Raw genomic sequence first — 25,571 nt, 5'->3', positions numbered from 1 at the left:
TTGGCATAATTAAGAGAACTCCGTCAAAAATACAGATGTGACCACAAAACTTTATTTTTGTTTTTATTTTTTTGTTGCACAGCCATGTTTGCATTTTTTTTTTTCCTTTTTTAAAATGCTGTTAAAGGTTGTAAATAAGTGTCACGTCCCTTTGGTAGAACCACATGTTTGATTTTCTTTAACAACACCGTTAAAGCGTAAGTTTTTCTGGAGTCTGTGTTCACTTGCGTAACTGCCTGAGCAAATGGTCTCAGCCCTGGGCGACAAATCCCACACACAACCGTCACAACATTAACACTGATCAAAGCTCACATTCTCCCGACAAAGTAATATTGCACTTGAACATCCTTGCACGCCAGCCATCATTACTCACACACTAAACACACCGTGTACTGACTGACTTCCTCTTTGCTGTTTGCATTCACACAGATATAGAATATCCTCGTACAGATACATCAGTAAGAAAGTCTTCTTTTAAAAAAACACAGAGGACTGCAAATTACACTAATTTCAAAAAGGAAGTATTCTACACAATACTTGTACAAATCTGAGGTTTTTCTGAGTGCTATACAGCAAGAACAAACTGCATTTTCATTAAAATAATATTCCAGCAGGCTACTGCTCATCATCGTTTTCCTGGCCTGAACCTTCGGATCGATCGCCTTCCAATCGATCTGCGAGACATGAACACAAACAAGATGAAGACAAAACACAGGCAATAAGCGAGATTGACGAGCAGCAGCAGGAGGAGAACTAGAGGGCTGAGCAGAACGCGCTAGTACCTGATCTGATGTGATTGAGGGAGGCCAGCATTCGGAGCATGAAGGAGGCTGGGACTGTGATTGTGTTTCTGGTTTCTTCTAACATCAGCTCGTTCCGGGTTATAACCTTGGAGGGGGAAGGAAAATGGTGTGAACAAGGGAGAGGAGGGTGTGAAGCAGTCAATCGAGGATCAGTCCGTGACATCAAGCGAACGCGCACTTAAACGTGCGCATTTCAGTCATCACAAATACGCCCGACTTCAGCCCAGTTGTAGGTTCCTTACATGTCTCTGATGGACAGTTCTTACCTCGTGGGCAAGTGCTCGGTTGAAAGATGGAGACGCTTCCAGTGGCGACCAAATCTTGATATCATAGTCTATCCCTGAAGAAGCAAGAACTGACACAGACCAGAAAAGAAAGAGGGTGTCAATGTGCATCGATTCTGACCAGGAAAAGGGGGAATCTGTGTTGCTGTGTGAAGGTGGACCGGGGCCTCACTGGGGTCGTAGGGGTGTGGCTGCAGACAGTTGACCACATGGTTGTCTGCCTCCAGGAGCATGAGGTGCTCTGCAGTGTGTCTGTCCCAGATGAAGATGTGGCCACAGTCAGAACCACTCATTACGAAGTTGTTGCCCCAAAAACACGACTCCTTAATCTAGAAACACAGAAATACACACTTCATGTTTCACTATCTAACTCCTGAGGGTAAAAGTGATATTATTTATTCCCTCTCTTTATTCAGCCTCCCTGAAGGCAGCATTGGCCACTTAGCATGTTGATGTTATTTGTTGAGCAGTAATAATCTGGGAACCCTACAGTGATTAAAAATCAGCTATTTTTGGACAAATAGTTTCAGGATTACACAAAACATATTCATGCCATTTACCATAACACAAAGAAGAACATTGTTTTTGTAATTACTGAGGATTAAAGCCTACTTTACATCTAAACAGACTGTAACCATTCATTCTTTCTTTCAATTTAATGCTAATCCAAGATTAGCGACACTGCTTCCCACATCTCCACACAAACAAAAATGAGTGTTGAGCTTCTAATTCAGCTCTCTGAAACAAAACACTTGACCATTTTTCCACAAAGTCAAATAATTCCTCCCTGATATCATGATCTCTCCAAATCCACACCAACAGCCATGTAAACAGCCCAGTACGAACCATAGTCCTGGAATTCCGGTGGCCTTTGTAGACCATTTTGACCGAGGGCCTCCTGATGTTCTGGGTCTCGCTCTCCTCCATCTCTCGTCTCTCTTTCCTCCTGCGAAAGAGCTCCTGAATGCGAGCAGCTGCCGAGCGCCTGTAAAACCCAGTAGATGATGATGATGATGATGCAAAGACGTGCACTCGTGAAGCTCAGACTCTGACTGAAGGTCACTCTGTCAATGCTGAACCACCTTCAGCAGAATCCAGAGGCCCAGTAAAATGTTGTTTGAGGTTCAGATTCCTTAACCAGATGAGTCAAAAACCGTTGAGGTCGAGAGCTTTTCTCGAGTCAAATGCTGTCTTACTTGTGCCAAATGAAGAGACTCAAGAATCACAGTTAACAAAACAAAAGGGGGGAAAAAAGCTCATTACTCAGGACTCTGAAGACTTTAAGAGCTTCGTTTTAAGGACTATAAAGCACATTATCTGACAAGTTTATTCTTAATACTAAACAATAAAGGAGTTAAAGCATGTTAATAACTTATTTGTCTAAACATTGCAGAGTCCTTGAACTACACTCTTCTCTCTGAGATTTCCTCCCCCTCTGTCACTGTTACACAAGCACAGAGCAGTTCACGTCGTACACCAGCTGAGAACAACTTTATTGCTCCCATACTGAGCAACCGTGCACACAAACCATTAAAAAGCCACAAGTACTCACATGCACGCCATTCTGAATCTGCAGTTAGTCGTGACTGTGAGTTAAATGATCAAATCACGCCAATAAAAGTAGCACTCACTACCTCCAGTGCTGCTGAGTTTTAATGCTTCGTGATGTTTCACACACTTGACAAGCTTTTTGTCGCTGGTGCAAACTCATTACCTGATCATCCTATCGCCTACTGCAGATCCTCTGGAATTTAATCTATATTCACATTAAAGGTATGACAAAAATGGCTTAAAAATATAACAAAATCTTCATGTAAGGGAAGGATAAAGTGGATGTGAATACCTCTGTCCCTGTCCTCTGAACCTGGAGGGGGGAATGAGAATGGGATCATCATCGCTGTCGTCAGAGTCCTGCGTGCCTCGAGCAGGCTGGCGCTTGTCCCCCCCTGCTGCCTGCTCTGTGGGCTCTGACCTCCTGCAGTCTCCTGATGTTTCCTCAGCAGCTTCTGGTTCCGTTATCTCCGTTGCTGCAGAAGCCCTAGACCCTCCCTGGAAGGATCTCGCGGCCGAGCTCGAAACAGACGGGCTGCCAACGTCACTGGAGCAGGAGGCGTCACACTGCTGCTCTGTCACGGAGGCCGTCTCACGCCGCTGCCCTGAGGACTCGCAGGGCGCTGAGGGGAACCCTAATAATGTACACAATCATGTTTCTAGAAGCAAGGAAGTCGAGGATTTATTCTTCAAACTTAGAAATGAACTTGTTATAAGTGATTTTTCCCCAGCACGTGGTTAAAGCACTGACCTTGCTCTGACGCTGAACTCTCCCGGCTCTGCGCAGCCACTGCCGGGCTTGCTTTGGGTAGTCCACCACTCAGAGAACCGGACGGGTTACTGCTCCTGTGGAGGGAGACGCAACTGTCTGTGCCAGCCTGCAAACGTGTTCCATCTCTCTTTTTTAACATTAATATAATGAGTCATGTGGAATGAAAACATGGATCATCCTGTGATGGAATCCAAACTCATAAAGACAGTTGACAGATTGCGTGTGTCACCCCCTCCTCACCACTCGTCAGTGAAGTCCAACTTGATGGTGCTGGTGGTGGTTCCCTCTGAGCTATAGTGTAGGCTGAGGACTGGCTCGGCTGTACTGGTGCGACTGGTGGTGGTGGAGGAGGAGGAGGAGGAGGAGGAGGAGGGGATGCTGCTGTCTGGTACAGAAGCAGGCTTAGCAGGAGATGAATTGGCAGCTTCTGCTGAGAAAAGGAACGACACAGGAATTTAAAAAATGACCCATCGGCCTGTAATTAGCTGCTTAGAAGCACACAGGTAAACATGCAACACAACAAGACAGAACAGCAGGACAGAAACCCAGACAGAAGAATGACGTGGTAATGGACACGTCTCTGCCACTGGTGTGTTATTAAACCCTTGACAGCAACAGCTTTAGCTTCGACAAATCTTAAATATGCACTTTATCTCTGTAGATGCACTGAGTGTGGAACTGTCGGGAAAAATTATAAAAACCAACAGCTCAGCCTGTGAGGCGTAAATAATAACAAGGCCATAAGCTTGGCAGGGACACTACATATTTATGTTGGATCTACCATTTTATAGTCTCTATTATGGATGAATATGATGTTATTCAAAATATACTGCAATGAACATATCTCAACCACACATTTTATAATAATTCTAACAAAAATTACAGTGATGAATGTAATGATGTCTGGCTAATGAGTCAGTAAAGCACAGGACAGAGCACACATATGGAAATGATAGAATAAGCCTGCAGAATCATATGACAGGAAACATCTAAGAGGGAGGGAGGGAGGGAGAAAAAGACCCAGCCGGTGGCAGGGTGGTGGAGGAGGACGCACCCTGCTGTTCATCAAGAGTCATGGATCCTAGCTGCTTGTTTACCACAGACGAGGGGGAATCTGCAACACAGATGGCACAAAGTATTGAACACAGCTCAGTAAGTCAAAACCTGACAGTTCATACAGTTAAAATATTTTAAAATAGAAATGACTGTTAGTCAAGATCGCACAAGAACTTCACGCAATAATAAAAATGCCTTCAAACTTGTGTGAATACTGGATGAATACTGAGGTGGGAATCAAGTGGGTTTTCAAGGGCAACTCCATGAAGACGGTGCAAACCAGTAAAATTGAGCCGAGTTAACATTAAAATCCATCCAAGTTCCACATTAGCGAAAAAGCTGAAATACTCTCAGTCTTAGCAAACCAGGAAATGAGATGCAAAGCTGCTAATTAAATTCACAATGGTAAATAATGGAGACTGTCCCCTGTTATTTTAGTGAAAGTTTTGATCATTAAATATTTGCTTTCTCTGGAAGAGAAAGAAATTACACAGCATTCGCAGCATTGTCTATTCACCATTTTCATAAGAAAAGTAGGGAGATGCCCATCAGAGAGAATCAGACAGGAGCAGTGGGGAACTCACTTTAGGGGACAAAGGGAAAGAAAAGTGACAATGCGTCTTTTAAGTACAATCCAAGTGAATAAAAGCAGAGTGCTGCACTTGCTGGCGCCACAACAGGACAATTTGTTGGTGCTGACTAACCAACGCATGTGGTGTTGAAGAGAGCGCACTGGTGAGTGACTGAGGCGGTTTTAGAGGCAACACACAGGTTAGTAAGTACACAGTGCTTTGTTAGAGACTGCAGTGAGGATCACAGTGGGCTTAGTTGTTAGCAAGACTGTGTCTTTCTCAAGCCAAACTGACTGGAATTGTATAAAGTCAGGGGCGTTGGCCCAGGCAAACAACCCACACAGAGGAGGTGCTGCATGGGGGGGTAACCTGTATGTGCTTGTGTCTCTGCACCAGCGGCAGCAGGAGCAGCTCTTTGGCTCTGTCTGTCAGGGGTGGCAGAGGAAGAGGGGCGGGCTCGCGGACCCCTTCCAGGAGGGTCGGCCAGCTGGAGTAACCTCTGCAAACGCCTACACACTAAGCTTATGGGCAGGCGATGAGGACCATACTCTGACAAGGAAGAGAGGAAGAGTGAATGCATGATCAGACAGTCCCTCCGGGATTTTGGAATCTTTCTGGCAGCTTTTCAAAAAAACTGCAATAATATGAGGAAGCTTGGGATTTGTAGAGATTGTGGGAACAAGGGGAAGACTGTCATTTATTCAGCATCAAAGCTTTCCTTGATAGCCAGCATATTTTGCTCAGTTTGTGCTGGTGCATTTTGCTTGATGATTGTTCGAATTTGCCATCAAGCTAAACAGTTTCCTTAAAATGCAACTTAAACGTGTGCTAGTGGAATGACAACATTGGGAAATCCCAGAGGGACTGATTGGAAGAATATGAGGAAGATGTGAGAAAAAGAAGGGTCACGAGACAGAAACCAGGAGGACCTGATACTGGAGGAAAAGACTAAAGTGACAGATGCATGAGCGGCTCAAATATAGACTCATCTCAGTGACTGTGGTCCTCGTGCTAATGATGAGGACTAAACCATGAACTCCAGCTGCGTGTTTTACCTGAGAGAGCACGTTCTGAGGAGGATGGGGGGGTGGATGTGGAGGTCCCACTACCTTCAAGCTGGCTTCTCTGATCTGAGTCGGGTGCAGAGGGGACAGATGTGGAGGAAAGTCCTGTAGCCTCCACTGAGGCTGAGCTGGGAGGTGGAGTTGCTGTGACTGTAGAGAATGACCCCAAGGAGGAAGAGGAGGTGGACTTAGGCATTGTGGCAGTTAGTGGATCAGGGGGGGGCTCTGGAGCATTCACTCCTGAGGCCGCCGGAGGCTGGCTGGAGTCCTGGCTGGAGCCGCCGGCTTGAGCAGATGAAGGATGTGGTGTTCCCTCTGGGTGGACAGCCGTTCCTGAAACCCACATTAGACCTTTAGTTTTAGTTAAGCCAAATATAAGAATTTACTTTATCTCATTTAAGATATTGTAAGTCTTAATCTTGCATATACTTACCCTGGATAGTAAAATGTAAAACATCTAAAACATTGTGTGTGTGTCTGTGTGTGTGTGTGTATAGATATGGATATATAAATAGATATAGACAGATAGGAAGCTATAGATAAATACATCGATGATTATTATTATTACTATTAGACTGACCTCTGGGTCGTGTTTGAGGTCGAGTTCCTCTGCTGCTCTGAGCCTCACTTGCCTCCTCAAACCAGCGTGACAGCATGTCTGACATCCTCTGCATCAGAGACACATTTGGACTCTGCTCTCCTGGAAAGAGACAAGAGTAGACACGTACCGTTTTATCACTTTTCATCCATCAACACCTGTCACTCAAATGGGACAAAGTTAAACAGTAAAATGACACCACTGTTCACCAACAGTTATTTACAAGACAACTATTTTCATTTTCATGCTGGAATTTTACATCACTGGAAGAAAATGAAACTATTGCAGCTTCGGGGAAATCGGGCCTGTAACGTGAGCGCACACATCGGGTGTAGCACCGACGGGGCGATCTTACCGTCTCTCTCTCTCTCACTCTCAGGGCGAGCTCGGGGTCCTGTGTCAGACCAGTCACCTCTTAGACGGAGGCGCTTCACTGGAGGCTGCCTGAGCTGGGGAAACACATACACACACACAGCCAGTCAAAAATAGCTCCACTGTCACTTCTGTCTGTTAATGGCCCCCATCCCCCCCTTCTGGCTGCACGCCCGAGATTGCCTTCACTTTCAAAACCCTTCTCTTTGGGGCAGCAGGCCGAGACACAAATAGAAGGAGGAGGGGGGGTCTTAAAAGTCCTTCTATCAGAGTAAATCATCCGGTCTGGATGTGGTGAAAAGGACAAGAGGCTGACAGAGAAAAGACACTGCAGAAATGAGGTTACAGGTGGAGGAAGGGGAGCGAGGATAAGAAGCTTGTACTTGAACTATTCTGGACTGGAGAGGAACGCTGCCAGAGCCGGTCACTCAATTTGGAAAGGAATGTGTGCAGTGAACTCACCATGAGGATTTGAAACACGGGCACCATGATCAGGCACATTTTAACACGTGAACACCACTGCAATAAACAGATTCTAGTTTTTATTCACTACTACTACTGTTTGTGGGTATTTCAAGCAGGAATTATAGAACAACAAAGAACAAATTAAAGAACTTTTTTCCTCTTTAACACCAATGTGTGCAATGTCTTTCTACAGAAACATACAGTCAACCAGGTCTGTTTTCCATTCAGCCCAACTCCTATTGAACACAGATTTTCTTTTACCGTTACTATGAATTCTGGTCAGTGACCAAGCCCTGATATCCTTTTAAATTATTCAACAGCGGTTCGGACAGATGAATAGCAAGTGAACAGAAACTGTGAGTCGCTGAATCAAACTGAACTTCTAGTAAACGAGGTATCCAGTTAGGGTCGGGGGGGCGAACAAAGCGGCAGAGTAGTGGCAGCAGCTTACTCGCACATTGTGATCACACATGTTCTGTGTCTCTTAACGCGTCAATTTTTGATACAAAAAGGTTGCTTGGAGACAAAATAAAGCAATCGGCCACACCTGCTGATGGAGAGTCGTATAGCGTGAACACCTGCAAACCAGTCATGTAAAGTGAACCCCGCAGAGACCTCAGGACCCCCGACCAGAGGACAGAGAGTCACGTAGTGCGAACAACACAGTGAACAAGGACAAACAGAAACAGCACAGAACCGTGCTAGCATCCGGTTGCTACTACAACGAGAGTGCTAATATTCCACAAAATGTATCACGTTCATCACTTCCTGTAGTTTCTGTTGCTCACCTCTTCCCTCCTCTCCTCAGACGGACCCTTTAGCTCTCTGGCCTGGTCATCTTTGGGGTCGAACAGGTAGATGTAATCGGAGGAGTAGCTGACCAGCACCTCCTGACCGTCCTCGCTGTAGCAGAGGGAAGTGACGCGACACGACTTGTTGGACAAGTGAGTGGGAACAAACCTCACGCACATGCCTGTCGTTCCCCGACCCGTGTAGTTCCCTGAGCATGAGACACAGTGTTAGAAGCCTGTGCCGCCTCCATCAGACAAGGTGATCAGACTGACATTTTGGTGAATACAGAACTCGCCCCATGTTCAAAATCTGCAAACACTTTGTGGCTAAGAAGCATCTCACTTATGCTAACAGGAACGTGGCAGAGGGGGCAGTGTCTGCAGGACAGGTTACCTGTTGCTCTGGTTCCCAGCATGCGTCTGTCGTAGATGCGCACTGAGCTATCGGAGCAGCCCACAGCCAGGTAGTACGGCACCAAAGGCGAAATGGATATCGAAGTGGCTGCTCTTCGACAGTTTATCAAGATATCCTAAAATAAAAAGCAAGCAGCTCAGGTGTTGAAATCCTGATTTAAATCTGCCTGTCCAGAAACAGCAGACAGGCAGAGTTAAGGTTGTCTGGACAGCGATGAAGCTGAAAATACCACAGCTGTCACCGTACATCTTTGCAGTCCTCTTTAGTGCAGCTGGTCTTCGTACGAAGGTCGAACCATCGCACCGTGCCGTCTTCCCCGCAGGACAGGAACGTGTAAGGATCATTTGGTACCGTCATAATCTAAGAAAACGAAATCAAAAGTGATGTGACGCTGAAGACAACAGTCAGGTGTGTGTCCTGGGAGACGGTTCTGATCTGTAGTACCTCATAAGCTGTTCCGTAATGACAGGTGAACTGACACTGTCTGTTGTACTCTGGACTCTTCTCGGTGTGGGTGTAGAAGATGATGCCGTCTCCGGAGCAGGAGACGATCTCCTTTCCGTTTGTGTTGGGCATGAACTTTGCGCTGAAGATGTTTGTTCGGTGACCTGAGCGTATTGACTGTTTGACCTGTAAAATAGGCCCAGAAACCACATGATCGCTGACCGAAAGGAAGAGTAAGTGGGGATTTTTGTTTCTGACCCACCTTTTTGTTATATGGGCTACTGATGACCAAAAAGGTGTCGTCTGACCCCGAGAGGATGTATTCGCCAGTGTCATTCCAGCAAATCGTGTTGACCTGCAGAAAAAGAAGAATTTAGATTGGGACTGATTGGATTATCACGTCCTTTCCAAAGATAAAGATGCGTGACATTCTGATAGCAACACAATAGAACCAATCACAGAAAATCCTGGCTTGTTTTGCACCTCAACCCAACTCAACTGAAGCTGAATCATGAAGTTGCACTATCCCACAAATCAGCTGTGAAATATTAACAGGCCGAGAGCGAATAATCTCCTGTGTTATAACAGGTATTTGTGATACCACTGGGCAATGACGCATCTCAGAAATATAAAATATACTCTAATTCTAATCCCACTGCAACATAAATCTACTTCCTTGTTTGGATTTCATAAACTTTATTAGAGCTTTACCTTTCTTTTATAGACATGGCTGAGGCATGATTTAATCCCTTATAAATAAAAACTCTGGCACCTAGAAATGATGATCTTGACACAGAGGAGACATCAGAGGGAACCTCAGAGGAAAAAGGGGAGTCCTTTCTATAACTCAGCAGCTCTAACAGAGGACTATATTTGTAAGAATATATTTAGTTTTTAAAATCACAGTGAAAATAAAAAAATACACACATTGGGAGACGACTAATGTATTTCATATTCAAATACACATTAAAGCAGCATCAGTGCTCGGCAGGATGAACTGAAGGATGCAGTAGTACGGAGCTTGATCACTGTGGTAATTCTGTTCCTCATCTCAATAAGAGCACGATGGCACATGTGTCTGCCCTCTCTCTGACAGAAAACTGGACCCCCCCCCCCCATAAATACACAAACATATAATAAAAGTAGACATAAATTGATCGAAGGCAGGTGACATTAGTTGTACTCACACAGCCATCGTGTACATTCAGTGTCGCCTCAAGTTTCAGCCGCTGGACAAACTCACTTCTCCCTGTGAAAAGACAGAAATCAACTGCAGGCCCGTCACGTGTGTTTAGACTGCAGAGCTAAAATATCCCACTGTACAGAATAAACATGTACTGGATTATTAATGTGGAGGAGGCTTCACTTGGGTGCAACAACAGGTGTAACGGAGAAGAGCAAACACTTGATGCCTTCAAAATGAGAGTATAAATACAAAAAAGTGACATTATAGGATTCCAAATACAAACAAAAGTAAATTAAGACCTGATGTCTTTTAATTGTACAATTAAACTTTACTTCTAAAGCATTTATGTGATGACCTGCTGCTGCAATAAGACAGATAAAGACAAATCACTAAATGTTCTTGAATTTGGTGGAATTTTCCTTTATGGTGAAAGAATTAAGCAGCAACCTTTCTTCTTTAGATGTGTGTCTCATTTGAACAGGAATGATGAAATGACTCAGAGATGAGTTAATAAAACCAATAGCTGCTGTATTTCCAAATGTGCACCAGGACTTGTGCTGGCATGTTTTCTTAGCATTGCATTATTGTGGATTTGCTGAGCATAAATGACATCCTGTGTTCCACGAGGCCACACCAAAAGGCAAAAAATTGTATGCATTGCGTCAACATTTTGGCCAACGGTTATCAAAAGTAAGTTTTAGATTTAGATTCTCAGTATCAACTATACAAATACAAATATTTTATTTTATCGTTCATCCTCTAGGATATAATGTTGGCTATAACTAGTGTTTACTCTAATTAAAAGAAAATGTATTATTGTATTGGATACAACGAATATCATTGTGTTTCTCTGGACAAATTTTCTTTGATCACATGAGGTATTTGTATTGGAATTTAAACCAGGACCGGTTTCCCCCCACCCCCGTTTTGAAGCTAAATATATCCTGACCCCAACCTTGCAACATGCATCCTCTACTCATCGACAATAACAGGTCTAACCCTGTTTCGGTCCAGCTAAAAACAGTCTTGACTAACCCTCTGTGGCACCTCTACCGCTCCTCTAAAAGGCTTATAAATCTTTCAGTCACTGTCAGTGCTGATTGTATGATCAGCTACAGTCGTCTGGCTACAGGCCACCCAGAAAAACTGATTATAAGTCACTGTTGATTCAGAGCCGATGAGAGGATGGTGACAATAACAGGTCAGGAAGAATGGCAGTGACACATGAAACACATCCCAACAGATCCATATACAGAGATCCTTTCTGGGACCATTGTCCTTTCTGGTGGTATCAAAATGGAAATGAAGTGGGGGGGGGGGTTCCTTATCTTGCTCTGATGTATATTATGAAAGACAAGGTTTGCATCATCATCAGACATGGAGAAGCTAGTGCATAGGCTCGATTTGCTAATGGAGGAAGCTATTGCCAAACTGAATTTGCCGTCTTAAATTCACACAGGGTAGCTCAAACTCAGGATGGACTTAGCAACCCCCCCCCCCCCCCCCCCCCCCTCCCTGACATTAAGCAGGTAGTCTAATAATAATGATAGCTAAAAGTACATGCCATGCTGGGACACTTCTTCTGATTTAGAAACACAGACGCAGCCAGCAGCGGTGTTAAGCTGCTGGAGGCAAAGACGATTTAGATTTAAAGCCCTTTTCACGTATTATTTGGTATCACTCCTATGCGTTATCGTTAGCGCAAACAAGAGGGTTGTTCTTACTTAAATAGTTGGTCCTGATGTTGTTAGGCTCGTTGTATCCGATCAAGCGTTTATTTACATCCCAAACCAGGTTTCCGGAGGAGGACATTGTGCCAACATGTGATTTTTGAAAAACAATAACATTGAAACTAAGCTAGCCCTTGTCTTCTTGTTGTCGCCTTTTATTTATCGTCGCCTCGCTTCGCCATCAGTTCCCGAGTTAAGGGATAGTTCTGTCGTTAACTAGTTTCCGACGCTTTGCATCTGCATTGCTGTGAAAGAGTCGCTTGTGCCCTGTCTTCTCTGTCCACCTGACTTTAGACTGAATCTCTGCTCCCTCCACCGCTAAACTATCGGCTCTGCTAGCCTGGTCTGGTATTTCTTCTAGCGACAGAAGACAGCTGGGTCCAAGTCACGCGATAAACTGCGTGTTCTGATGAGGAGCGCTCGTTTTAAGACCCATCACGGCGTTTATAGGAGGCTTCGTTATGAACTGTTTTGATATGAAGCAGGTTATAATTACTACTTAAATAATGGGAAAATTATTCACAGATACAATTTTTTCATTTTAAATCTATACGACTCCGCCCTTGTGTTAAAATGCAAAACGAGAGTTACACTTCAAACGCCGTTCTTACAGACCAATCAAGAAACAAGTATGTAACCACGCCCCTCACGCGCTGACAGTCGAGAGGAACAAAATCGGTCTCAGATAACATCTATTTTTACGACACCCTTTACGACCCCCCCTCCCTCCCCCATATGAAATTCACAGGCAAATTGATACATTTCTAGAAAATTAATATAGTTCAAATTTTCCTCTCCTTTACTTATGCTGATAAAAACAAATAGAATACACTAAAATACTTTAGCCAGGAGAGATATTGCACAGATCTGAAAAAAAACAAAAACATGTTTAATTCTCTGTGCAAAATAAAATACATCAAAACATGTCATTTCTTGGAATAGTGTGTTATGACTTGTATGTTTCAGCCGCCCTTGCAACAAATAGCAAAGGCCATACAATTTATTTATTATCTTCTCTACCCCCCTCAAAAGACATTTGATAATTTCAATGATCAAACATTAATTCAAAGCAACATACTAACCTTAACCCTTCTATATTATACTTAGATTGTATAACTATACAAATATAAGCTTTATCAAGGTAGGATAATTAAAAACAAAAGATACTTGTTTGTGTGTGCCTCTGCATTAAATTCAAGTGTGTCTCATCTTTCCATGCGTTCATCTTAACCACGTTTACATATTTTCTGAAACTGTAGCAGATGGGGTAAAGCCAAAGGCACACAGTCCTAATATCTGTGGAATTGTCTAGTCATGTTAATTATTCAAAAACATTTGTTTACACCCCATTTTGACTGTCGGTGCTATGAAGACAACCAAAATGTGGTGTTTAAGAAAGTAATGGTTTTTGTATAACGTTTTTCTGGGTCTGATACAAATAGAAGTGTGCATTAACAATGTGTTTATTAATATTAAGTATAATATACATATTGACATATTAATATGTAGATTTCCTCATTAAAGCAAGTCAGAAAAGTATATTGTATAGTGCTACATTGTATATATTTTTTGTGACGTGTGGTATATCAGAACAACGGAATTAATGTCTCATTATTAAGAACAACTAACGTGGAAGTGCTTTTTCGTGTCAACCGCGTGTTAGAAATTTAAAAAAATGTTAAACAAAAGCTGAACTACTTAACGCTTGCGTCGAAGTGGTCTGGACCCGTGTTTGGCATCTGTCGTAAAGCACGAAAGACCGCAAATTGGTTGGCGCATGCGCGGAAGCGACACGAAGCCGCCTTTCTTCCGGGTACCGATCGGGCGCTGACGGATCACCTCGCGGCGTCGGTCAGATACGGGCTTCTGACAAGCTAGCATTGCTAGCATAGTGATAGAGGTGACGGGGGAAGGTCGACAGCACAAGTGCAGAATATTTTCATAGGATTTATTTTATTGCAATTTATTTATTAGACAGTATAGCGCAGGAAAATTGTTTTAAATTCTTTAACTTGCAGGAAAACCTTCGCAGGTTAAGACTTTAACGAGCTAGCCTTAAGTACCGCCTGGTTTCTTTATTTTCCTCTATATTTTCATTAGAACTTCTACAGTCATGGCTGCGCTAAGAGTGTCCTACCACAGGATTTTGGACAAAATCGAACATATGCTGCCAGCTAAACTGAGACCTCTGTACAACCACCCTGCAGGTAATTCAAAATGCATCACAATTGTTCGGTCACTTGAGCTGGTCTAAATGATCTAGTCTGCTTAATGTCCCGGAGCTTCATAGTTCAGACAGTGATTCTATCACGTCTTTTCGCCCAAAATAGCACATTTTAAACTCGTGTCCTAGCTGTGATCTTCATCCAATGAATTTGTTTTAACCTTCCTTGTCTAGATGAGGGTTTTTTACATTTTACCGCCCTTAAAATGTGAAATCATTGTGAGTAAATGTAAAATAAAATATTACTGGTGGGCCTTTTCCTGCCTGGACAAGGGTACAGGAGGTCAGTTTAACCAGTTTAACCTTAAATCCTAACAGGTATGGCGGTGCTCCAGGTAAAATCCAACTGCCTCCAAAATTATGGGTATGGATGGATTTGAGTCAGTAAAAACTCCCTTACACAGTCTGGCACATTTATTAAGATTGTAAGGATTTCTTGATACTATAATATCCGTTGTTTTTTAAGAGTCTACCGATGGTGTCTGACGGGGCAATGAAATATTTCCACATCTGCATCCACAGCTCTTTCTAGTTTATGTGTTCATTATTGGAGGTGTATGTAAACGTTCATTACAGCAGATCAGTAATAATCATGACTTTGCAGTTTACAGTCATGACCCGTCTGTTTTGGTGTCTTTGAAACATGGCAACAACAGACAGTGGATCTACAAGAAACAACACTTATATAAAATATCGTGACAGTGATTTGCACGTAGATCTTACTGCTGCAGCTCTCAATATCAAGAGTGTATCAAGCACGCTTGTCGGAAACTTTAGTTGTATGGATTTACAGTATCTACACTCCAATTGTTGCGACAGGTTCCTGCTGTTATTTGCAAAGCACAACACAAAATGTGAAATGATAAGACAAAAAGGTTCCATCTGATCTTGGACCTGTGAGAGGTCCCGTTATCGTTACACGGGCGTCACTGAGCAGGGTCCATTTTCTTCCAGCCATCGCTGCATGTCACTCGTAGAAGCTGTTAATGCTTTTTGTTTTCATTTTAGGTCCCAAAACAGTTTTCTTCTGGGCCCCTGTTTTTAAATGGGTAAGTAAATTCCCACATTTGTGATGCATTTGTCTGTATGTACTGTATATATGGCATCATGAGCAAGATTCAAAACTGATGAACTGTTTTCCCTCCAGGGTCTCGTTGTAGCCGGTTTGGCTGATATGACTCGGCCAGCTGAGAAACTCAGTCTCTCTCAGTCTGCAGTACTGACGGCCACAGGTAAAATGTGATTTAATCAGTGTCTAGATCAACTAAAAGTGGAGATCTCCACTGAGCATAGATGTTTTTTTATATATTTTAGTTTAGGGGAGATGTTGTATTTGTTTTAAATGTGCCTATGAATCTTATTCATACATTTCTACCATCGTTCCACATCTTGAAATATCTTTAGTCTTGATTTCATTGAGAACAAGTCCGTGTCAAAGGTTGTCAGACGCTTTTGTTTTTGCAATATGTTCCTTCAAACAAGCCTTATCGGTTACTGTTTGACCAAAAACAGACTCTGGGTTTACCGCTATATTAACATAACCTTCACCGTCACTGTTGCCCTTCCCCACCAGGCCTGATCTGGTCCAGATACTCGTTGGTGATTATCCCGAAGAATTGGAACCTGTTTTGTGTCAACTTCTTTGTTGGAGGTGCAGGTGCCTCCCAGCTCTTCAGGATCTGGAGGTTTGTGGCCAACCTGCCTGTTATATCATCATCTAAATGCCAGACGAAGCGAACGGGGCAAGAAATTTGAGTTTTTTCTTCTTCCAATAGATACAACCAGGATCTGAAGGAGAAGGAAAAGCAGGACACAAAGTCCTGAGGGACTGTTCTGTCACCGATGCTCCACTGCAGTGGACTGAAAAGGAGACTTCATACTGGGAACAACCCGGCCCTCGCATCCACACATCATCCCATCTTGTCTCCATAATATCCATGCCATGACCTTATCCACCTTTAGCCTGATGCCCATGTTGGAAACTTGCGCACTTTAAGTTTCTGATTTGCTCAGGGTATTCCCGAATTTAAGAACTTTTTTAACTGTAGTCAACACACACATTGAAATTGTGGTCATCAACGCACATGTGCTGCCTGGTCATCAGGGAGTGTGATTGTACATGCTTTTAAGTTCTTGCTTTATACCTTGTGCACTAAGGCATCATTAATCAGGTGTAGCAATCATTACCTCATTCACGTCGTTCCAAAATACATGTAACCTGGAGATGTGTTGAACACAGTTTAAGGAATGTTTCCACATGGATATCATTAGGTTTGGGTTTCCTTTTTAGGTCATTTTAATTTGGTTGGTAACAACATCTGTACCTCGGTTATTCTCATCTTCCTCTCATCTTCATGGCTTTAACTCGTAGGACGAGAGCAAATCACTTGAAACTTTGATCGCAGTTCATCCAACGATGCAGTTTTGCTCCTCCTGTTCTTTATGCCACACCTTTATCCTGTGCAGCTTTTAACCTTCTTGCCATTGGCTCTCTATCGTTCCGAGTTTAGGTTTGGGAGTCTTTGACATGGTCACGAGTTAGTGTGTGTTTATAGTCCTGATTTTAGCAATAACTAAATTCTTGATGTGAACAATGAACATTTAATGGGTTCCAGTAATGGCACAGTTAATAGGGAATGGCTACGTGAGGGTAATAAACCTGTCTCAACACCTTCAGCTGCTTAAAGGGATTTATTCATTTCAGCGTCATGGTTTGTTGTGAGGTTCAGCAAGTTGACATTTTGTGCATCTTTGACACTGCTGGGACAGTTTTCATATCAAATCAATTCAAAATTGTCACCAGTTTCTAAAAAAGGAAAGAATTCAAGGCAACAATGAGGATGCACCAGAAAGACATTCAACATCTTTGGATTCTCGTGTTTAACGTCCTACAAAGTTGCTGGATGTTGATCAGTGGCAGAATCACCCCAGACAACTCAACTTACATTCTAAAATAATTGGAGCAAAGGAGTAATTCTCTGAAACAAATGATGGTTTACCAAAATGTTTTATTCACAACCATTATCAGCAAGTCAGATTTAGCGTTTTCCACCAACGCGGGGTGCGCTAATCTTCATGGGTTTAGCGATCTTGGGTTTCTGTGCGGTCTTGGTAGAGGCCTACAAACAGGAAATAAGAGTAATAGCATGATTAAAATTAGATTAGAATCTAGTCATTGACAGTACTACAATTTATAAAACAGCAGGAATTTCAATAGAACACAAACCTTTGCCTGGGGAGCAGCTGGCTTCTTGGCTGCCTGTTTTGCCTTCTTGGCCTCTTTTGCAGCTCTGAGACAGTCAAACCAGAACAGTTTCAGTTATAACTATTGTCAGCCTTCGCTCTACATGCAAGGACATACGCTTCATTATGCTTTGCTTAATTTTGGATATACTTATATCTTAATATACACAAAATATTAATGTTTATCAATTATTTACCAGAGAACATAAATGTCTTATTTTATGTCAAATTGATGCTTCAAAATGGAACTTTTTGAAGGTTAGTAGAGGGCTGAACATGAAGCTGCTGCAGTCTACCTGATGGCCTGCTCTCTCTGGGCCTTGCGAACCTCAGGCTTCTGGTTCCTCTTGGCCATGATCTCAGCCAGCGAGGCCCCAGTGATTGCCCTCTGGAACTTCACAGCACGGCGGGTACGCTTCTTTGTCACCTCTTCCTGTTTGATAAAGATTACTCGTGAGCCAATCAAGGAATCCTTTTGAGTTGCACATCTGAGAACACCTTAATCAAGTTTCTATGCAGAAGCATGTAGGAGAGAGTGGAGGCTGGCCAAAGGTGATGGGTCGATAAAGACGTCAAGGACCAGTACTATGATCTCCTGTTGTTCTGTGGCTGCAAGTGTGATGTGAGTGATGCTGCCCAGTCTGCAAAACGCAGTCCAGCAACAACACATAACACAGACTGGCACCGTGCACACCAATCACCCACAGCCACACCGATATGTATTCAAATAAATGTCTAAATAACCCAGCTCCACTGAGTCGACAAGTAGATGTGAAGTTAGAAAAATGATATACAGCATACATCATTTCTATTTCCACTCGTAAATCAAAATCACCAGAGGCACACAGGGACGTTCATTAGCAGCAAACTCGAAGGCAAAAGTCACACATCTGTGTGGTCAATCAGTTCAATGGTCCCTTGATCTCACTGGACCAAACATACTCCAGTTACTGTGCATTATTTACTTACAGACTGTCCCTTCTTGTGCTTGCGTCTGTACAGCACAGTCCAGTTGATCTGTCTAGGGTTCCTCTTGGCGAGGAAGGCAGACTCGCACTTGCCATTCAAAAACTGGAAGACCTAATAGACAAATTGTGAGATGTTAAGATGCTGGAGCTGTTCTGAGGGGGAGGACTTCATTTGTTCCTTTACTGTGACGAACCACTAATACTCTATTTTGGAGTATTTTGACATATCAGTCAATTCCACAGAATCCCAGTCCCATCTGAACATTTTCTATAATCATAAATGATAAACTAAGTAATGACACTAGGTAGTTCATCCTAAAGTAATGGGAGCTATGGAAGTCTACATTTAGCACGTTCTCGTCTTAAAACATTAATAATGAGATTAATCAAGATTGACATCTCTGTCAAAAGTAAACTGTGAACTGAACACACAGCGGAGTGTAATAGACAATGCCATGGAGGTTTGTATATGTGAAAACAATTCTTGTTTATCTGTTACATGTGGAATGGCTATAGTTATCTGTAGTAGCTAATGCTAGCTAGCCGCATAGGACACACAGGGGGCCTACTGCAGAAACTGCCACTCCTGAAGCTGCTAGAAATTTACATGAACGCCAACATTAAAACCTACAAACAGACAACCATAAAACTAAACAAACAACATCGCTGGAAAACTTGTGTTGGAAGATATATTAACGTTACCTTCCCGTCTATCCTGGCGTATCGGCGGCCATGGCCTGGGTATATTTTATACCCACTGAAACTGCACAACTCGACCCTGAAAACGACAAATACATGGACTCACTGAGAAATAATCGTACACACTTGCTACATATGAGCACATATCATTAGAATATTTATTTAAGTCTTAGGATGGTATTTGATATTATTCCATTAACTCACTTCATGGCGGCTACGAGAGGGCGCAAAACCGGAAAGGAAGATGACGGATGCGGAAACAGACTAGGCGAACTCCATACCACCTTTATTAATAAAAAAAAAAACACATTTAATTTAAATTCGTTTTTTGGTGTATTCGTGGGCGTGTTGTGCGTAACCCGCACATTTAATGCATTTTTTTTAAAATTATAAATACAGTGAAATAAATGTTTTAGCCTTTATTTTCCATCGAAATAATACCACAATCTTACATTACCAAGCAAGTTTAATAAAAGTGCACACGAATTGCAAACAAATTAAGTAATTTGAAAATGTAATTGCAAATAATAATATCAAACTTAAAACATTTTCGATCATTAAATGTTTTCCTTCGTTTTACAAAAGTCTATTTCAAAATTCGGAAAAGGAACAGTTGTAGTTGTAGTTTCTTCCATCCACAATGACCTCGCTCTACGATGAACGACACGCTCCGTAAAGACTACATTTCCCAAAACAGACGATTGACAGCAACGGCGCCGCTTGTCTGTAGCGCTGCTGCCTAGTGCTAATGACTGAGTGGAAGACTAACATTGGCCGTTGACTGATGTGATAATGGGTGTTTCAGATTTAGAATATGATAAAAATGCCGGTAAGTGAATTGATTGTGTTTTGTGCTCAGATATTCTGCGTATTTTCATGAGTTGCTGGTGGTGGTAAGCTAGCCCACATAACCTAGCTAACAATAACGTTCCTAAAGCATAGCGCGAATACAGACAGGCAGTTATGGCTTATGTTTAAATTGGATTTATCATAGTTACAACGTTAAGATACAAAATCAGTCTCGATTAGAATGTATAAGGCAAATATTCGAAAATCATCACAGCTTGTTTCCCTGCTTAAATCCAGTTGATTTATTGGCTTACTGAAATGACAATGAATTTCTGAATTCCAAACATTACTCACAACAAAACGACAAAGCAAAGACATGCGGTTGTTTGCATCCCATATTTTCATAGTCAGCAAATTATATGAGAGTATTTTTCCTATGCAAACAAGCGCATTAGTTTGCAATGAAACAATCAACATCTTACCACAGTTTGATCCTTTATCGTTTAACAATTATTGGCTGTGTTCAATTCTGCGAGCATGATTTTAAGAAAAACGAGAGTATCTGCAGTGTCACATTAAGGATGTGATTGTGGTCAGGTTTTGTCTGTACTGTATACCCAGCTGCACACTTGTATTTGAACTCAGCTGACTGGTATTTGTTATGTTTAGGTGCTATATTCACTAGCAAAATGACCATGTGGTTTAATCTTCACTTGCATGCATGTTTGAAGGCGCCGTGGTGGATCTTTCAACCCGGGGCATGCAAAAACTGGATCCAAATTTTATCTGTTCTGATGACACACACACTCTCATCCTGGATGGTAATCACATCATGAAACTGGACCATCTAGAAAGGAGCCCAGGACTTCAGCAGGTACTTTGAACTGTTTCAACTTTTGTCACTGTTATAAATAGTTTTTTAGCACAATTGCTTTTGTTTAATGGCTTTTCGTAATTCTTTGTCTTTAGCTTTCTGTAGCCAGTAACCGCTTGGTGAGAATGATGGGGGTGTGTCGACTAACACAGTTGAAAATACTGAACCTTCCCAATAACAGTATTGGCTATATTGAGGGTCTAAGAGATCTCCCACACTTAGAATGGTTAAACTTGTCTGGAAACAACATTAAGGTAGGTTTAAACGAGGTAGCTCTTTCAGTCCACACCCACACACTTTTACTGAGTGTACCTTTTTTGAGTAGGTTATTGAACAGCTCAACAATTGTGTTTCGCTGAAACACTTGGATCTGTCTGACAACAACATCTTAGCAATTGGGGATCTGACCAAACTGCTGTCATTGAAGGTAAGCGTAGCAAACTCTAGGCTCAGAATGAGACTAAGCAAACAATGAATGTTAAATATTCCTTTACAATTCCAGCATCAATTTGTTCAACATTTCTAATGATTTTTCACTCCTCAGACACTTTTGCTCCATGGTAACAGCATTACAACACTTCGCACTGTTCCTGCTCACCTACCTGCCCATTTATCCATCCTCTCCTTGGCAGAAAATGAGATAAGAGATCTTAATGAAGTGAGTAACCTTCCCGTTTAATTGATACTGGATGATTTAAGGTAATTAAATATGTTTTAGCTATAATTAACTGACTCTCTTGATCTCGTTAAAAAGGTGTCATACCTGGCATCTCTCCACAACATAGAGCAGCTCTCCGTTATGAGTAACCCTTGTGTTATGGCTACACCTTCATTACCAGGATTTGATTATCGGCCATATGTCCTAAGTTGGTCCCTGAACTTAAAGGTCCTGGATGGTTATGTGGTGTCACAGAAAGAAGGGTGTGTTGATTTCTGCTGATACATGTTTGTAGTGAAGGGTTAATGAAGTAGCATTAGTGGAAATAAATGAATTACATTTTCATACATACTGTATAACTGTTCAAATTGCAGTCTGAAAGCAGAGTGGCTGTACAGTCACGGGAAAGGACGTTCATACCGACCAGGTCAGCATAATCAGCTGGTTCACTACCTGGCTACTGTTTGCCCTCTGACATCATCAGCAGCTCTCGAGACAGCTGAGAATGCAAAATTGGAGAAGATCCTGAGCAAGCAGAGGTATCCATTTAGACTTACTAAAAGCCCAACTAAACTTCTAAGTGATTAATTCAATAAAAATGTTTAATAAGTTATTTGGCGGTGACATCTTTGGCAGGTTGCATCAAAGGCAACTGTTAGAGGAGACTCGAAGAAGCTGTACCAGCCCTCCGCGCCCAACTCAGCTAGACGTAAAAACCAACAGCTCTCCACAAGGGGGCGCCATAGAGGACAGGAGCGCACAGTCAGCCCAGAAAACAGGTGCTGCTCTGTCAATCTGTAGAGCTGTTCTTTCCATAACGATCCAGGTTCTTTAAAATGTTGACAACTAGGCACGACCTGGGTATGTTTTCCCTCACAGTTTTGTTGTTTACTATATTTTTGTGCAGAGCCTGTCGTACAGTTGAACACCTGGGTGGGCACTGATTCTTCACACATGTTATTGCCTGTAGTATCCAGTACAAGGCTGAGGGATGATCACATCTATTTGGAGGAAGGGCAGGCAGAAGAGGACAAGCAGAGTGGCAGCATCCTTTCCTCAGACTCCATATTTCTCCCTTTTACTTCTGACCTGGATCCACAGATGACCCATTCTGAGAGCGAAGATGAGACAGAGACGTTTGAACCAGATTCTCTGGCTCCAAAGTGGCCGGAAAACCCTGCAGCTAACACAAAAAGACATATTCTCTTGATATGGTAGAGAACACATTTGAAGGTGAAGTTGTTCCTAGTGCAGCTGTAACAGCGACATCACCAGAGGTTGGAGATGGCACGCTGAAGACTGATTCAGAAACTAGCCCTGATGTGGGTAACGCAGGGAAAGAACCCCCGATAGACAGTGAAATTGGTGCTGACAAAGCAAGTCTGAAGGAAGCACACAAGGCAGCAATAAAGATCCAGTCGTGGTGGAGGGGACAGCACACCCGTCGTTGTCACCCGGTGGCCAGAGAGGTGCGCAGTGAAATCCGCCTTCACAGGATGCAGGAGCACATTGTCTACCTGTCTGGAAAACTGGATAAGTAAGCGACTGATCTACACAGCCACACAAACAACAGCGCGATGATAAACACTGCACTGTTTGCAGGGTGCAGCAACAGTATGAGGAAGAGAGATTGAACAGGCTGCTTCAAGAGGAGGCTGTGAAGTTTCTGTGGAAGCAGGTTTGCAGTTATTTATCATCACCAAACATTTTTCTGTGCTACATCATTATTTGAGTCTTATACTTGGTCCCTTATACAACACATAAGGCCACTCTATTATCAAAGCAATAGAAATCTGTAGCTGTAATGCTGATGATAACACCGCGTGCAGTGGTTGGGAGATGACTTTAGGTCACAAGCTGTTACTTTCTAACACAGCAACCCTGAGGAAAGGTGAGGACAACGTCGTTTGTGGACCGTATAGATGACTGCATTGACATACATCGTTAAGATAATCAAGTTTTCACTGACTCATGATGAACTGTCTGAATTAGGGTGCCATCCACAGAGCTGCTGTCATGACTCTGACAAAGGGATTTGATAGATTTCTGATTTCATTTTTCTCATGTCCTGCGTTTAGCTTCAGTCCATGCATCAGTGGAGAGAGTCTGTGGAGCAGCAGCTGAGCCGCATCACTCAGGCTGTCGCGCCGGTCCCGATGCCACATGCGGCACCATGTGAGGCGGCCCCCCCTGCAGCATGCAGCATGGAAATCCCACCCAGCACAGACATTTCCTACCCAGACTCGGGCTTTCAGTCGACAAGTGGCCAGCACTCAGTGGCGGGGGACAGCTTCCTCAGCAGCGGGACGACCGACTCCCTGAAGACAGTCCGAGCTCTGAGCCCTGTCCCGAGTGGCTTTGCCAGCGATGGCGCCGTTAGCGCAGACTGTAGCTTACTGGAGCAGTACCTCTCCTCCATCCAGCAAAGGGAGGAGGAGGAGGCTGAGGATGCTGCTAGTGACAGAACAGACACTCCGCAGCCCTCTCCACCTCTTCCATCCAACATCAAACACTCAGCCTCCCCACCGCAGGACGCCGGGGACAAAGGGGCAGAAGCTGCACCTACGGAGGAACCAGCTCCGGACGCTGAGGCGACTCTTTAGAGACATTTTTGGTCCTGAATGTCTGGTTGAGACGCACCACTCTTATACTTCAGAGCTGTTTAACTTAATATAAAGCTGTCCCACAGCGCCTATACACAGTCACCTGTGGCTATAACCACTGAGTCTATAACAGATTGAAGACACTATGGGGAGAGTAATTTTACTCCTCTGATTATATTCTGACTTCCTCATTATTTTCTGGAAACATATTTGTTAGGTTTTTATTTTAACAGGATTAATATGTCACTTTTTCTGCCGGTATCCAATAAAAATCAAATATGTGTGATAGAATGCAGTTAATCAGAGTGTAAATGTTAAATAAAGTGTATGTGTATATCTACTACCAGAACACGACCACAGGCGAGCAGCCGACTGTCAATCAGTAATCAAACTGTTTGCTTTATTTTGTGACGTTGCATCTAAATCAAATGTAAATGAATTTGCAGAATTTGATGCTGGTAGTTGTTTTGGACATCCACTGCCTTGACCTTGGTTTCATTTGGGTCACAGACAGAATTGGCTCCAGAGCTGCGATTCATGGAGAAATGTGGGCTCAAAGCCTCCGTCTGACAGGACCTGGGAGGGAAAATGTGATTCATTCCCCCAGTTGTTTCCTTTAGAGTAAATTTAGGAACGTTTGTCAGACTAATATAACCGACCCAGAATCTTAATATAGGTGTAATTGGTGCATTTACTCTTGCAGTTCTGTTGGCCTTGATTAGCTTCCAGTGCAGCACAGACACATCAGAAGAAAGAGAAAATACCAGCAGTTGAACATTAACCAATAAAACCAATAATAAAGGAAAACAAATGTTTTAATGCGCCTTCACAAATACAGCTGTGCTCTTTGATTCAGGACTTCAAATCAAAGCAGCACTGAAGGGCCCATCGCACTCCTGTGCCTGTCGGGGGGAGGGGGGGGGCATGTTGGGTGTGACTGCTGGACGACAGGTGACAAATATAAAATGAGATTATCAAGCGCACCAAAACAACCTCCCACCAGCAGGTGGCGCTCTGGCCAATTTAATATCACTGTATGATGAGACGAGACATTAACTAGTTACAGCCACTTCCTGTTTGAATCTACCACACGGCCACGCTGGAGAAAAGTAAAGTAAACACAATTTAGTGGGAGTGTGAAGACGCTGATCAAAACCTCTTGGAGGAGTTTGTTAAAGCTGTTGTAAAACAGGGCAGTTTTGTGCTCATCGCAGTTCTGCAACACCATGAAAATATACAGATTAAAGTGGAAGATTTGAGGCCAATTGTGCTTCGATACTCCAAAAGCATATATTTGTTCAGGGCGAGACCACAGGCGTGTTACCTGTGACCCCAAAGATACATTATATGGTATGTTTACGTGTCGGCCACCTCCTCTTTTGTGGTGATGCATCAAATTTCACCTCGTCA

General features: G+C 43.0%; 4 protein-coding genes and 1 non-coding gene across 11 annotated transcripts; 2 read left to right on the top strand and 3 right to left on the bottom strand.

Annotated features, from left to right (window-relative positions):
- Positions 1–30: 30 nt before the first annotated feature.
- On the bottom strand, positions 31–12,643 carry dcaf6 (ddb1 and cul4 associated factor 6). 7 transcript variants are annotated; one of them, XM_029835180.1, is made up of 21 exons: positions 12,098–12,643; positions 10,375–10,436; positions 9,450–9,542; positions 9,188–9,373; positions 8,990–9,103; positions 8,723–8,858; positions 8,326–8,537; positions 7,056–7,149; positions 6,683–6,802; positions 6,094–6,435; positions 5,408–5,587; positions 4,465–4,524; positions 3,651–3,840; positions 3,390–3,484; positions 2,931–3,273; positions 2,802–2,843; positions 1,934–2,072; positions 1,260–1,416; positions 1,070–1,158; positions 783–888; positions 31–674 (listed from the first exon to the last, which is right to left on the bottom strand). In XM_029835180.1, exons 1-21 carry the CDS (start codon positions 12,183–12,185, stop codon positions 616–618), a joined length of 2,907 nt encoding a protein of 968 aa, XP_029691040.1. In that variant the 5' UTR covers positions 12,186–12,643; the 3' UTR covers positions 31–615. The 7 variants fall into 7 exon arrangements, with proteins under 7 accessions (XP_029691040.1, XP_029691046.1, XP_029691056.1 ...); XM_029835186.1 differs by having other exon boundaries at positions 3,651–3,837; positions 12,098–12,642; XM_029835196.1 differs by having other exon boundaries at positions 5,432–5,587; positions 12,098–12,642.
- Positions 12,644–13,910: 1,267 nt separating this feature from the next.
- mpc2b (mitochondrial pyruvate carrier 2b) lies at positions 13,911–17,003 on the top strand. Its single transcript, XM_003961723.3, has 5 exons — positions 13,911–14,310; positions 15,336–15,376; positions 15,475–15,559; positions 15,901–16,012; positions 16,103–17,003. The coding sequence occupies exons 1-5, from the start codon at positions 14,217–14,219 to the stop codon at positions 16,149–16,151; spliced, it is 381 nt and encodes a 126-aa protein (XP_003961772.1). The 5' UTR covers positions 13,911–14,216; the 3' UTR covers positions 16,152–17,003.
- A 312-nt stretch (positions 17,004–17,315) lies between these two features.
- Positions 17,316–19,521, bottom strand: rpl24 (ribosomal protein L24). The gene is made up of 6 exons (XM_003961724.3): positions 19,442–19,521; positions 19,241–19,316; positions 18,540–18,650; positions 17,867–18,003; positions 17,554–17,617; positions 17,316–17,446 (listed from the first exon to the last, which is right to left on the bottom strand). Exons 1-6 carry the CDS (start codon positions 19,444–19,446, stop codon positions 17,366–17,368), a joined length of 474 nt encoding a protein of 157 aa, XP_003961773.2. The 5' UTR covers positions 19,447–19,521; the 3' UTR covers positions 17,316–17,365.
- On the bottom strand, positions 18,092–18,272 carry LOC115246565 (small nucleolar RNA SNORA23). The gene has a single exon (XR_003885696.1). It is a non-coding gene; the product is annotated as a small nucleolar RNA SNORA23 (small nucleolar RNA).
- A 389-nt stretch (positions 19,522–19,910) lies between the features above and the next one.
- cep97 (centrosomal protein 97) lies at positions 19,911–24,537 on the top strand. Its single transcript, XM_011608081.2, is given in 12 exon segments — positions 19,911–20,066; positions 20,758–20,900; positions 20,996–21,154; positions 21,226–21,327; positions 21,445–21,558; positions 21,655–21,821; positions 21,933–22,097; positions 22,195–22,337; positions 22,466–22,774; positions 22,777–23,095; positions 23,161–23,236; positions 23,637–24,537. Coding segments are annotated over 12 exon segments (2,259 nt in total). The 5' UTR covers positions 19,911–20,029; the 3' UTR covers positions 24,162–24,537.
- Positions 24,538–25,571: the final 1,034 nt, after the last annotated feature.

The sequence above is a fragment of the Takifugu rubripes genome, chromosome 1 (genome assembly GCF_901000725.2).
Source record: "Takifugu rubripes chromosome 1, fTakRub1.2, whole genome shotgun sequence".
Taxonomy (NCBI): Eukaryota; Metazoa; Chordata; class Actinopteri; order Tetraodontiformes; family Tetraodontidae; genus Takifugu; species Takifugu rubripes.
This window is presented reverse-complemented; position numbering and strand designations above follow the sequence as displayed.